Source organism: Microcaecilia unicolor, chromosome 9 (assembly GCF_901765095.1).
Source record: "Microcaecilia unicolor chromosome 9, aMicUni1.1, whole genome shotgun sequence".
Classification (NCBI taxonomy): domain Eukaryota; kingdom Metazoa; phylum Chordata; class Amphibia; order Gymnophiona; family Siphonopidae; genus Microcaecilia; species Microcaecilia unicolor.
Window position 1 is genome coordinate 10,009,096 of NC_044039.1, and position 15,257 is coordinate 10,024,352.

Consider the following 15,257-nt stretch of genomic DNA (forward strand, 5'->3'; position numbering starts at 1 on the left):
ACATTCCAAACCCGGCAGCGGCAGCGATTCCCATATGGGCTCCGTCTCCGGCACCCGGCTTTTCCTTTTACTGCGGCTGCCTTTCTGATGTAACTTCCTGCTTCATCAGAGGCTCAGGCAGCCGCAGTAAAGGGAAGAGGCAGGTGCCGGAGACAGAGCGCGTATGGGAATCGCTGCCGGATTTGGAATGTGATCAGGTAAATGCCATAAACGGGCTGGGGGGGGGGGGCAGCATTTTGGCCCGGGAGGGGGAGGCATCTTGGCATGGGGTGGGGAGTGGCATCTCGGCCCGGGGGGGGGGGGGGTGGATTCTTGCCTTGGGGGTGACCCTGCTTGTTCTATATACCACACCTAAATTTTATAGAATACACTTAGGTGAAAATGATTTCTGCGTGGATTTTCCAGGTGTCATATATAGAATCTCCCCCTATTTATCAACTAAATCGTCTGCATTTTTTTTCCTGCCCCGTCTCTTTGGAACAATTTAGCATCTGATATTAGAGCAGAGTTGTCTTTGAGCAAATTTAAATCTTAACGCGTCTGATTTTTTTCAGCTTGTTTTTAAGGCATTGATGGTGTGATTGTGGCGAGCCGGCCCTGTGGGTGCACGCTTAAAATGCCAGTGTCTAGTGTTTCATGTTTCTTTCTCTTGGCTTATTGGTGTGTATGAGTGTCTGCTTTCCTATCAGCTAATGGAGTTCCTTTCTTGATTTTATTGGGTTAATTATTATTATTTTTTGTGAACCATTTTGACTTTTTTTTTAAAGTGGTATATTGAGTTTTAAATAAACATTAAGCGTAAATACATACTTTGCAGCTGGACATACGCAGAGCCTGGGGAGGACTTGCACTTTTGGGTGTAGCTTAAAAATACTATAATCCAGTGGTTTTCAAACCTGTCCTGGAGGACCACCAGCCAGTTGAGTTTTCGGGATATCCCTAAAGAAAATGCATCTGAAATGTAAATCACTTTAAATATATTCAACACGTCTTTATTCCAAAATTACAAGAAAAACACTTAAACCATAAACCCCAATTTTCTGGTTGCTTAATCAGTGAAGGAAGTTACTACTACTACTATTTCTTATCATTTCTAAAGCGCTGCACATTTGAACATGAAGAGACAGTCCCTGCTCGACAGAGCTTACAGTCTAATTAGGACAAACAAACAGGACAAACAAGAGATAAGGGAATATTAAAGTGAGGATGATAAAATAAGAGTACTGAACAAGTGAATAAGGGTTAGGAGTTAAAAGCAGCATCAAAAAGGTGGGCTTTCAGCTTAGATTTGAAGACGGCCAGAGATGGAGCTTGACGTACCCGCGCAGGAAGTTTATTCCAGGCATGTGGTGCAGCAAGATAAAAGGAACGGAGTCTGGAGTTAGCAGTGGAGGAGAAGGGTGCAGATAAGAGAGATTTACCCAGTGAACGGAGTTCCCGGGGAGGAACATAGGGAGAGATGAGAGTGGAGAGGTACTGAGGAGCTGCAGAGTGAATGCACTTATAGGTCAATAAGAGGAGTTTGAACTGTATGCGGAAACGGATAGGAAGCCAGTGAAGTGAAGTTATCGAAGTAATATCCTAGCCGCTATTACTACTACAAATGAAAATAAATACTCACTTTATTACAAAATCCTAAAAGTTCAAACTGCAGCGGATTGCTTTCACAGGATCCAGTAAAGCAAAAGTCTCTATCCTTCCCGTGTCACCCAGATGAAAGATCTTCCATTGTGGACGCAAATATCCAAGTACTCAGATACGTACTGGTCCCAAAGTGCAGATTGATCTAGTTTAACCAACTGCGCTGGAGAAATGATTGACTTTGGGAGCCAGTTCGTATCTTGGACTGTCCCAATTTATTGCATTGGTAACGGAAAATCTTTCATCTGGTTGACATGGAAAAGATTGTGACTTTTTGCTTTACTGGACCCTGTGAAAGTAATCCGCTGCAGTTTAAACCTTTATGGCCCCTGTTTATTAAGGTGCGCTTGCATTTTTAGTGTGCGCTAAAAATTAACATGCGCTAATGCTAGAGACACCCATAGGATTATAAGAATGCCTCTAGCATTAGTGCGCGCTAATTTTTAGCGTGCACTAAAAACAGGGCCCGTAGTATTTTTGTAATACGGTAAGTATTTATTTTCATTTGTAGTCATCAAGGAATAGTGGCTAGAATATTACCTAAATAAATTCCTTCACTGTTTAAGCCAGTGGCGTAGCTACTATTTGGCCACGGGGGCCTGGGCCCCTGTGGATTTGGCCCTGGACCCCCCTGCAAACAACCCTCTCAACACCCTCTCCCGCCACCAACCCGCCGTCGCCGTATGCTACTTTTGCTGGCGGGGGACCCCCAACCCCTGCCAGCTGGTCTTCTTCCTTCGTTTTGTTTCTGAGTCTGACGTCCTGCAAAGGTAGCAGACCCAGTGATGAATGAGGTGAGTCATGAGCAGAAGTAAGGGTACTTATATGAAACGAGTCACCACTGAGGGTCAATATCCCATAGAGCAGTAGCGTTCCTAGGGGGGCTGACACCCGGGGCGGATCGCCGATGCGCCCCGCCCCCCAGGTGCAGCGCCTCCCCCGGTGCAGCGCGACCCCCCCCTGGTGAAAGAACACCCCCCACCCTGGAGAAATAACCCCCCCCCCGGGTGCACGCCGCTGGGGGAGTGCCGCGCGCCGGTCAGCTTCCTTCGTTTCCATGCGCCCTCTGCCCCGGAACAGGTTACTTCCTGTTCCAGGGCAGAGGGAGCATGGAAACGAAGGAAGCTGACTGGCACATTTCACCGCCCCCCAGCGGCGTGCACCCGGGGCGGACCGCCCCCACCGCCCCCTCCCTTGGTACGCTACTGCCATAGAGCAGCATTGAGTATGAAACGAGTCACCACTGAGGGTCAATATCCCACAGAGCAGCATTGAGTATGAAATGAGTCACCACCGATGGTCAATATCCCATAGAACAGCAATGAGTATGAAACGAGTCACCACTGAGGGTCAATATCCCACAGAGCAGCATTGAGTATGAAACGAGTCACCACAGAGGGTCAATATCCCACAGAGCAGCATTGCATATGAAACGAGTCACCACTGAGGGTCAATATCCCATGGAACAGTAATGAGTATGAAACGTGTCACCACAGAGGGTCAATATCCCACAGAGCAGCATTGCGTATGAAACGAGTCACCATAGAGGGTCAATATCCCACAGAGCAGCAATGAGTATGAAACGAGTCACCACTGAGGGTCAATATCCCACAGAGCAGCACTGAGTATGAAACGAGTCACCACTGAAGGTCAATATCCCACAGAGCAGCATTGAGTATGAACGAATCACCAGTTATGGTCCATATCCCATACAGCAGCATTGAGTAGATCAGAAATATAACACGGGCATTGGGAGAAGTGTAATTCTTACTGAATTGGGCATCTGAAACCTCTTCCAGGGTTCCTCATGCTTTATGCTTTTATTTTCTTGAGACACCGAGATTGAAACACACTCACTAGAATATATTCCCAGTTCCCTGGAGGTGACTGTAATGTTACCTGTATATCATCTCATTAAAGCTGCTAATTACAGACAGAAGCTGCCAATTCTAGCCTAATTTATAACTTTCAGAAAGGTACTAAAGTGAAACACAGCTAATAGCACTGTGTTTTCCAAACTCACGTTCGCACATCCCAATTTATCAATCCATCATTAAGAACTGGACTGCAAAATGAAAACTGCAAAATGAAAACTCCTTTTCGGCTCTAAAATAATCAGATGAGCAACAGGAGTCTAAGAAGTATCGTACTTCTGCAAAAGGACATTTATTGGCAAAACTATTAAAGGAAAGAGTATTTGACAGGTATCTTTTCCATAAATGAGAACAACGACAAATAAATCCAGAGGTTTATCAAAATACTTTTGATATATCCATCTACCTCTATTCTCCCCTCCCTCTCCAGCTTAGGGTCGCCACTCACAAACAATTTTAAGGTGGGAAGGTGGGGGGGGGGGGGGGGTTATAATATAACAAAAAGATAGGGATGGAAATAACTATAGAAAGAAATCTAGGGAAGGGAGGAAGGGCTTCTCTTGTCACCTCTGCAGGCAACTGTACCTCAGTCATCTAATTAATATTGCATTTATTACAACGGTAAATCAACCATTCTATTTGTAGCAACAAATGCAGACAAGTTAGAAAGATGAGGAAAAAATACTTCCTATCTTTATATTTGATTATACATTTACAGGGAAATTTCAAATAGAAGACTGCTAGCCAAACAGAGAGGGTATACAGCATACATAGAAAGTATACAAACAACAAAAAAAGCAACACTGGGCCTTCAAGACTGAGACAACAGGAGTATTTTATTGACAACTAGCCTTTGAGCCCGTAAAAACGGGCTATTATAGGAAGGGGGGGGTTGAAGGGCCCTCCCCCGCCACCGAGTTTGCCGCTGCCTCCCCCCCGAGCCGTCACCACCCACCTTCCACCCGGCCGGGCCCTCGCTCCGCTATTGAAACAGCGAGGGTCCGGGAACGCAGCACTGAGCTCTGCTGAGCTGCCGATGTCGGCCTTCGTTCTTCTTCTCTGCCTGTCCCGCCCTCGTGTGATGTAACGTCGTCGAGGGCGGGACAGAGGCAGAGAAGAAGAAGGAAGGGCGATGTCGGCAGCTCAGCAGAGCTCAGTGCTGCATTCCCGGACCCTCGCTGTTTCAATAGTGGAGCGAGGGCCTGACCGGGTAGAAGGTGGGTGGCGGCGGTGACTCGGGTGGGGGGAGCGTTAGACGGCGGTGTCCCTCCCTCAGAAATGTGCAGTACAGACCCTCTGTGTTCCGCCCCCCGTCATCACGTATTGACGCGGGGGCGGGGCAGAGAAGGTCTCTACTGCACATTTGCGAGTGAGTACGGTCACTCGCCGTTTATATGTTTGATGGACCCGACACGAGCCGTGTTTCGGCGTGAAACAACGCCTGCCTCAGGGGTCTAACAACAGAATATATAAAAACATATAAATAATCATAATAAATGATAAGACAATTAAAAAAATGTAAATTTGGTACAACAATATAATATCATTAAAAAAAACTTATGTAAAATATATAATGTAATAGAGGATGTAGTAAGAAAGCATCACTAAAATTATATATATATACATATAGAGATCCATATAACCAAAATGAATTTTTGAAATAATTTTAAATGATAAAATTTGTCTATAACATTGAAAACATGAACAGATACATGTATATCAAACATCTTTGATAATCATTCACGGGGAAGCCCCAGCCTACATGTCAGACCTTATAGACTTGCCTACTAGGAACGCAAAAAGATCAGCACGCTCATTCCTCAATCTCCACTACCCCAACTGTAAAGGGCTAAAATGTAAAACCACATACGCAACCAGTTTCTCCTACCTTTGGACTACCGAAGGCCATAAAAACAACGCAGGACCTCACTATCTTCCGAAGGCTACTGAAAACCGAACTGCTCAAGAAGGCATACCAATAACACCTATCCTCAAAACGAAATAATAAGATTGCACATGAACTAGAATAATCAAACTTTTTACCACTTGAATAAGTAACCTCTCCGTTAATAATGATCAAGCACTATCCCTTTAATCCTTATGTCAAATAAGGTCTATCTATAGTCGATTACAATCCTATCTATCACTCAGGAACTTATATGCTATACCATAAAGCATTCTTCTTTACCATGTATGTATGCACCTTAATGCAACGACTTTTGTACTCTGTTACCCGGAAATGGCAACCACCATTACAGCAGATGTAAGCCACATTGAGCCTGCAAATCGGTGGGAAAATGTGGGATACAAAAGCTACAAATAAATAAATAAAATAAATATCCATATGTGGTTATAAAAATGATAATAATGATAAGAATGCTTATGAGGTGTTTGTAAAAGTGTTCCGAGAGCTCAATAAAAATTGTATATGAATTTAATGTTCAAGTTTGTATATGTGCCATGTTACATTATATATTTTACATACATTTTTTTATTGATATTGTTTTACCAAATTTACATTTTTTAATTGTCTTATCATTTATTATGATTATTTATATGTTCTGTTGTTAGACCCCTGAGGCAGGCGTTGTTTCACGCCGAAACACGGCCCGTGTCGGGTCCATTGTCAATAAAATACTCCTGTTGTCTCAGTCTTGAAGGCCCAGTGTTGCTTTTTTTTGTTTGTGTAAATAGAAGACTGCTCCCATTTGTAAAACTGCAGGCCGATAACAGGAATTGTTTCCCCTGCTACTGAGCTTCCTTGGAGATGTCCAGGAACATCCTAATTGCAAAATTCAAAAGAGATACCTCACAGTGTCCAAAATGCAGGAGTAACCAGTCCCGATTGACTGCCAAGGCTTGTTCTGCAAGTGAAGTCCCAGCAACTAAATTGTCGGTATCTGATTTTCCCAATAATGCAGAAATATCCAAAGTATCCATTTTTGACCTTCCAAATCATCATTATCCATTTGTCTCTTTACAGTCGGAAGGTAATAAATCTTTGCAATAGTTGGTAACAATTTGCTAAGCAATCTTCAAAACTTCCATTAGATGCTTAGTAAACATCTATTTAGGAGCAACAAGAGAATATTTGAGAAAATTCAAATCTCTCAAATTTGCAAAGCGAGCAGTATTTTCCAAAACTTTAGTGTTAAACCTTAAAGCAGTTAAGTCCTTCGTCATAATTGACTGATGGTTCTGAATAGCACTAATTTTATCCCTTAATTGAGACAAATCCTCTGTAAACAACTCTTTCTTGCTCTAACGTAACAATCTTCTGTTCCTTCGACTGTCAAGTAAATTTACTTGAGTACAAACAATGGTTACCCAAGGTTTGGGTCGCCTCCCAAATCGAATCCAAGGAGAAGAACATTTGAAGAAATCAATGGTCGAACTACTCTATCGCCGGCCACAACTGTGGTGCTGTCCGCAAAGGCTGGAGAGAGAGACCCCCCTACTCCATTAAGATCCACTCCAGGGGTCCGTAGCTACAAGGCAACTCCCTACAGCTCTGCAACAACTGCTGTGCTAGTGCAAGGGCCCCTCACCTCCCACAGCCCCCTTCTCACTTTTCATTTCCTGTGGACCAGCTGAACTGGTCACAATCACGTCATCCAGATGCAGCCGTCCAGAGGTTTGCTGCATGTCTGGGCTTAAAGAGTTATCTATCCTGAGAGTAGATACCCATCAGTGGTGTTGGCTTATCCAGGCTTGCTGCACCAACTGAGGCAGGTGGTTGGTCCATTGGACCCGAGGAAACCAGCAGCTGAGAGCAGGGAGGATAAACTCTCTGCTGTGATTTTTGTTTGGGCATGCTGAAGAGAGAAAAGGAAAACGACCCAACCCTCAAAGTGAGGTTGCCACCAAGTTTGAGACCCCACGGGCCTCTTCTTTTTCTAAATGTTACGCCATTATTTGTTGGCGTTATGGAAGGTGTCAATGTCTACAAAGACTCCAGTTTTCTCCAGGAAAAAATTTCAACTGTTAGGACTCCACAGTCTACTACATCTGTCTATTCCACCTACTGTTACTGCTTCCCAAGAAGAAAGAGTTTGACATATTCTAAAATTTGCAAATAAGCCAACCACAACTGTACAGTGACAGAAATTCTTGCTGTACAATATTAGCTATATATTTTGACTTCCTTAAATTGCTCTGAAAGAGAAGTAGACAGATGTACTTTCCGGAAAACCTTTTATGCCAATTAAAGGCTTTAAATAGGAAGACAATTTGAGAGAGAAAAAAAGCATTTTTGCTTAAAAGTAAGATTTTCTAATGACACTTTTTTCTCCTAACTCTCTCTGCTTCAGTCTGCTTATCCAATGACAGAAGCCTGGATTTCTGCCAACAGCGTGCATATAGATGAGGCCGTGATGGAGTAGGATTAGGAGATGTCAGCAGATAAGGACCTCTTGGTCCATTGTGTTTGATTCAGAGGTGGCAGCTCTACTAATTAGCCACAAGGAGGCACTGGTGAGAGAACCTCTCCAGTTGAGACTTGCAATAGAATATGTAATGAATAGTTTTCATTTGTTGTAATAGGGTAGGCGGTATTATGACTAATTCGTTGCACCCAACTCAAATAGGGTTCAGAAGACATCAAAGTACTGAGACAGCACTTATAGGCATTGCAACAAAAACCCCCCATCATCTGGCACAGAACAAAACTGTCCTTCTCGTATCACGTGACTTGACAGCTGCCATTGATCTAATTGATCACAATTATTATTATTATTATTTATAGCATTTGTATCCCACATTATCCCACCTTTTTGCAGGCTCAATGTGGCTTACAATTCATCGTGGATGCTGAACATAGAAAAGAATTTACAATCTTTTACTCATTCGATAACGAGAAATAGAAATCACGGATATGGTTTATGATTTGTTTTGTTCGTATCTTAATAACCGGACCAATACATTTGTATGGCAAGATATTCAATCTGAGACGGTACAGTCTTCCATGTGGGGTTCCACAAGGGACTTTACTTGCCGCGACGCTTTTTAATATATTTATGTCAACCCTGCTTACTCTAGTACAATCATTTATGTGCACACGTACCTGGCATCCATGCCCATGCTCTGCTCCAAAATGCCCATGACACTCTCATTTCCACGCCTCCTTTTCCGTAAAGTTTAGGTGCGGATCACGTGCCTAAATTACGCATATACATGTTAATTGATTCCAATTATTGGCACTGATTGGTTCGTTATTCTAGTAAATTGCATACGCAATTTTTGGCGACTTTTATAGAATTAGGGGGTAAGCGAGGCAGAAAGTGTTCCCATTTTAATTTTTTGCAGGTTTCACATACTAATGGGAAAATTAGTGCATGACCTTCTAATAATAATAATAATAAAAAGAAATAAAAATTCCTAAAAAGCACCATGTTAAATCTGGGCTTAGCACTTTAGAAAGTCCCACATTAAAACATTCTAAGCCCAGATTTTACCACACTTAAGAACATAAGAATAGTCATACTGGGTCATACCAATGGTCCATCTAGTCCAGTATCCTTCTTCCAACAGTGGTCAATCCAGGTCACAAGTACCTGGCAGAAACCCGAATAGTAGCAACATTCTGGAACCCCAAAGAATAGCAACATTTCATATAGAATCTCAAATAGTAGCAACATTCCGTGTAGAAACCCAAAAAGTAGCAACATTCCAGAATCCCAAATAATAGCAAGATTCCGGAACCCCAAATAGTAGCAACATTCCGGAATCTGAAATAGTAGCAACATCCCAAGGCAAGCAGTGGCTTCCCCGTGTCTGTCTCAATATCAGACACTGGACTTTTCCCTTAGGAACTTGTCCAAACCTTTTTAAAACCCAGATACACTAACCGCTGTTACCACATCTTCCGGCAGCGAGTTCCAGAGCTTAACTATTCTTTCAGTGAAAAAATATTTCCTCCTATTTGTTTGGATATATTTCCGTGTAATTTCTTTGAGTGTCCCCTAGTCTTCGTACTTTTCGAAAGAGTGGAAAATTGATTCACTTCTACCTGTTCTACACTACTCAGGATTTTGTTGACCTCGATCATGTCCCCCCCCCCCCCCTCAGCCGTCTCTTTTCCAAGCTGAAGAGCCCTAACTTCTTTAGTGAAAAAGCTCCCTTAGGGGCCCTTTTGCTAAGGTGCACTGAAAAATGGCCTGCAGTAGTGTAGACGCGTGTTTTGGGCGCACGCGCAGAATTATTTTTCAGCGCACCTTGTAAAAAAATGCCCTTTTATTATTTTTACCTAAAATGGACGTGCGGCAAAATAAAAATTGCTGGGCATCCATTTTGGGTCTGAGACCTTACCGGCAGCCATTGACCTAGCAGTAAGGTCTCGCGTGGTAACCGGATGGTAATGGTCTACATACGTAAAATGCCAATTACCGCCCACGCACCAGAAAAGAAAAATATTTTCCAGTGCGCATATATGACGTGTGTCAAAAATGAAATGACCACAAGGGCCACACGGTAGCTGAGCAGTAACTCAAAATTGAAGCACCTTGGGCCCCTTAGTGATTTGAAGACAAAACATAAGACCACTGAAGGCTGTGTAATACAACACACACACACCATACAGACAACTCCTAGGTTAATATGGGTACTCATATTCTGTGCAAGTTGGAAACCATGCAGGTATTCATTTCGAAGACCAATATTAAGACTATTGCCATGATCCATTCTTGTACGGACTAGAGCCTTCATCACTTGAACAAGCCAAAAACTGAGATTGCAGAGATCTGAGGAACCAGAAATGGATGCCTATTCATAATAACTTCCAAATTTCTTTCTGCACTGCCCATTGTTAAATTAGGCTGAGCAAATAAAGTGAAGGACTCTAGTATTTGTGTTCCCTTTTTCCCATTTTACAGAATTTCTGTTTTGCTGATGTTTAAATGGAGCATGTTAGTTTACACTCCATTGCTTACGGCTATTAAACAGTTGGAAGAATTATTTATTGCAATTGAGCGATCAGGGCCCAATGTAATATATAATTGGAGATCGTTGGCATATAAAAAATATCTAATGTAGAATTTCTGAATAATTTTAACCAAGGGAAGAAGCTAGAGGTTGAAAAAACGAGTTGAGATTGTTGATACCCTATGAAAACCAGTTGACATCTACTGGAAAGAAAAGATGCAGACAAGTTGCAGACCCTTCCTCCTATACCAATGGAAGCAAGGTGTTGAAGAAAAATATGACGATCAATTGTATTACATGCTATTGTCCAGGAGGTTCAGTAAACTGTTATGGCCCTTATCTATTTCCATAAGTTAGTCATCATCAGACAGGGCCACAATTATTATTTCTGTTCTATGTCCTTGTCTGAAGCCAGATCAAAAAGGATCTAATTGATATTCCTATTTGAGAAAATTGGTTAACACAGTTTTCTCAATCAACTTGCACGGAAAAGGAAAATTTGGAGTGGATTAATAGTTGTTACAATTTGCTGGGCCCGAATTTCTACAATAAAGGGCCGATAATGATAGGTCATAAATCCTTTGGGGAAATGCCTTGTTGTAAGGAGCTATTATTCCAGGTGGTTGAAGGCATACTGAAATCCTATCTTCCAGCTTTGATTAACCATATGGGACAAAACATCCACACTAGATACTGAGTCGGTTTAAAGTTGGTCACGTGATTAGCAAGGGATTGAATGTTGTCATTCAATTTTATCAACACTCAATAAGGGATGGGCATTCATTTGCAACAATATGAGCGACGTCAATGACCTATCCTACATCACTGAATGTCATTATCATATGAAAACGAGCAGAAGAAACACGAAAATAATTCGCCAGTAATAGTATGCACTTTCGAGAGAGTGCGCACTATTTGCAAAGAGGGTGCCCATTGGGCTTGTGTGAACTATCTCACACATGCATGAACTGCTGCACATGCGTGCATAGCACATACTCTTTCAGAAAGAGTACACACACTCAAAAACGTTGTTCCCATGATGAAAAACATAGGCAAATGAAAATGAATAAAATGAGCATTCCTGGAAATGACAATAAATGAACAATTTCTGGCTGATCCTTCCTACACTGTTAGTCTTTTGAGAACCATAGTTTTTCCTGATGAGTGTACATGTTGTATGCATCGTTTTAGTTTCAACAATTTTTATTGAAGGTACACCAGATGACACTTCGTCAATTCCATATATAACACATATACAATCAAGTAATTGAACCAGTATAAAGCTCTCAGTACCCCAACATAACTTTTATATTTTCACCCCTCCTTCCCCCTACTTCTTACCTACGTATGCATCGTTTTATTGTATACAATTCACGTTGATGCATTTTCACTATTGGATGGTTTGATTTTTCAAGCTTGTGTTGTCAACTTTGGCTGAGGTATTTTGACTCCTGAAGCAGGTGCAGGTGGCACCGAAACGCAGGACTGTGTCGAGCCGCTTTTTACTTTGCTGTTTATAGTTGATGAACTATTAATAAATATCCTTGCGCTGGAACTATATTGGTTTACTCTCCCCCTTTTTTGTTTGTTCCTTCCTACACCCCGATATGCTTTTTCCAAAGGGAAAAGGATAATTCATGGCTTCATAGCATGCTTGACTATAAAACAAAAAAACTTGCCCTTCGTTTGGAAAGAAAATGTACATTTTCTGGGGCAGCATTAATCACTGAGCAGCAGATAGCTGCTCTTTCTAGGTTGAAATATGTTTGGTGAAATAAAGGTCAATTTCTTTTTAGACTCTGTTTAATATATTTACATTTCTAGCCTGTTTTCCCTGTGTTGTGACACTGCTTCTGTCGTGAAAGTTTTAGGCAGAGTCTGAGACAAATGGGACCGTTTTCTATTTCCGAGAGCTTAAATTGCTTTCAGAACAGGATGGAATAGGCGTTTGTGGCACTACAGACCCATGGGGGAACACAGTACCTCCGAAGAGAAGCTGGCTTTACAACCCTAATGGAATGCGGGATGACTTGCAGACTCTGTGCAATTAATATACAGATAATCAACTGGGGGGAAGTAATAGCCCTTGAGAGTCTTCTGAGTATATGTCAAAGGGCGGTCGAAGAGGTCAACAGCCTCTGAGACTCACAGTGCAACTGTGGTGGTGGTGATGGTGGGGAGGTGGGGCATCGAACGAGGGTGCTGGTTTGTTTTGTACTACAGATCTGGTATTACTTAGCATTATTTTCACACGTCACACAGCTGAATGAAACTGCGTTGGCAGAACACGAAGTACTCTGTAGTGCAGGAGGGGAGCATTAATCATTATTAACCGCAACTGGAAAGCAGCTTCTGGTGTAGCACTCTGCTCACATTATGTGTAATAGGAATTTAATCTACCTGGGATCTACACGTGCGCCAACCGTGAATATTATGGTGATAGAATTTCAGCTGTAGACTCTTCCGCTGTATTTCTTCATGAACTGTATCTATATTAAATATATCTATTTGATCTATATAAAACGATACCTTGGATTTTACAGAGGCATCAAGTGCCTTTCAGTGTCAGGTTTTTAATAAGAAGAAATAAGTTCGACCAAACAAATTGTGGTGGATACTTTTTCTTCATTGAACTAAGAGGGAAGTTAATCAAGGTGTGGTAAAAGGCGGGCTTTTACCGAACTTTGATTTACTACTACTACTACTAGTACTATTTAGCATTTCTATAGCGCTACAAGGCGTATGCAGTGCTGCACATAGAAGAAAGACAGTCCCTGCTCAAAGAGCTTACAATCTAATAGACAAAAAATAAAGTAATCAAATCAATTAATGTGTACGGGAAGGAGGAGAGGAGGGTAGGTGGAGGCGAGTGGTTACAAGTGGTTACGAGTCAAAAGCAATGTTAAAGAGGTGGGTTTTCAGTCTAGATTTAAAGGTGGCCAAGGATGGGGCAAGACGTAGGGGCTCAGGAAGTTTATTCCAGGCGTAGGGTGCAGCGAGACAGAAGGCGCGAAGTCTGGAGTTGGCAGTAGTGGAGAAGGGAACAGATAAGAAGGATTTATCCATGGAGCGGAGTGCACGGGAAGGGGTGTAGGGAAGGACGAGTGTGGAGAGATACTGGGGAGCAGCAAGAGTCACTGCAGTATCTCAGTTTCACAGGTGAGTGACTCCCGTGGTGAATGAATAACAAATGCTTGTGAGTCACCTCTCAAGCAGCATTTTCCATCGGCCTGGGAGCACCGGCTGCCAAGCTGTGGCCCGATGCTCCTGGGTCATTTGTTTTTAAAGGGGGCTGGCCATGCCTAAATTAGACTGCCACCATCGCTGACTGCCCATCTGAGTACCCCCCATAGCTGAATCCCCTTCTCTATGACTCTCCCTCAAGCCTCCCCAAGTCAGATGTACCCCGAACAGAAGTACCTTCAAGTGAAATTACCTCCACTGGAAACACCCCTTAGATACTCTCATTAGAAGTACAACCCTAGGGGTCATGTTTCTTTATACCAGGGATACTCAAAGAGGTCCTCAGGCCAGTTGGATTTTCAGGATATCCCTAATGAATATGCATAACTATATCAAAATGAGCTCTCGTTAATTTCTTGCAGATCTACTATACTTCCTACCAAATAACTGCATTCAATTTCATTTCTATTTTTTTTTACTTTAATCTTTATTCAAATTCTCACATAAAAATACCCAAATCAAATTAGTATTTACTTTTAACTTAACTCAATCAATGAATATGCATGAGAGAGATTTGCATATAATGCAGGTGACAGGCGTGTAAATATGTTTCATACGTAATCATTGGGGATATTCTGAAAACTCGACTGGTCTGTGGACCTTCAGGACAGGTTTAAATACCCTTGCTTTATACTGTGAGATTACTGCTAGGGGAGGAGAGGACGCGGTGCCAACAGCGCAATTAGAAAAAACTGCTTCCAGGATCGGTGTCACTACCAAGTTTTTCTGCACTGCTCTGCTTCCTTTCCCATGTGATGGCAGCAAGGCTTCAGTAACAGGTCTGCAGGGGTCTCCTTCCATCCTCCTCCACTCTTCAGGCAGGCTGGGGTAACTCGAGACATAGTTCTATTGTTTCACCTTGGACCTCAGTTTGGAGCCTACATCCCAGAACAAAAAAGAATCTTGCAAGACTGGTCTCCCTATTCCTCCCCATGGCTTGGCACAACCCTAACGCCAACTCTGAGCTGGCATAGGGTTCACCGCAGGCGAGCACCCTTGTTTGACATGCTGTCCGCTGAGCATTGGGGAGGAATAGGGAATTAGCTCATCAGCAGGCATTTTTGCATTCTTGTTGTGCTATCCCTCAGCATGCTCACTATTCCCCGTGGTGGGGGCCTTTAAACATGGCGTATCAGCGTGCATGGGCGCTAGTCCAGCGCTAATGGCTTCTGAGCTTCAGGGCCTCTGTATTTGTCCAAGACGTCCTTACGTTCTGTCACTGTTGCCGCTGTTAATGTTTCACTTCTTTTCTTTCAGGTACCTCGGAGTGACACAGTTTTCTCCCACTCACGCCAGGAAAGCTTTTCCTTGCTTTGATGAGCCCATTTACAAGGCCACTTTCAAAATCAGCATCCGACATCAAGCCGCTTATATATCGCTGTCCAACATGCCACTGGAGACCTCTGTTTTTGAAGAGGATGGATGGGTGACTGATCATTTTTCCCAGACTCCTCTTATGTCCACATACTATCTTGCCTGGGCAGTCTGCAACTTTACGTACCGTGAGACCATCACCAAGAACGGTGTTGTAGTAAGTATTCCTGGTGCTTGATCTTTCAGTGTTGCTCCTTTTATCAGTAA

The 15,257-nt window shown here is 42.7% G+C and overlaps 1 protein-coding gene across 1 annotated transcript in view; it reads left to right on the plus strand.

Moving 5' to 3' along the window:
* TRHDE (thyrotropin releasing hormone degrading enzyme) overlaps nucleotides 1-15,257 on the plus strand; it is a 367,175-nt gene that overhangs the window by 17,572 nt on the left and 334,346 nt on the right. Inside the window, exon 4 of the mRNA XM_030214836.1 lies at nucleotides 14,934-15,207. Within this exon, the coding sequence (XP_030070696.1) occupies nucleotides 14,934-15,207 (274 nt within the window). The remainder of the gene's footprint in view (nucleotides 1-14,933; nucleotides 15,208-15,257) is intronic.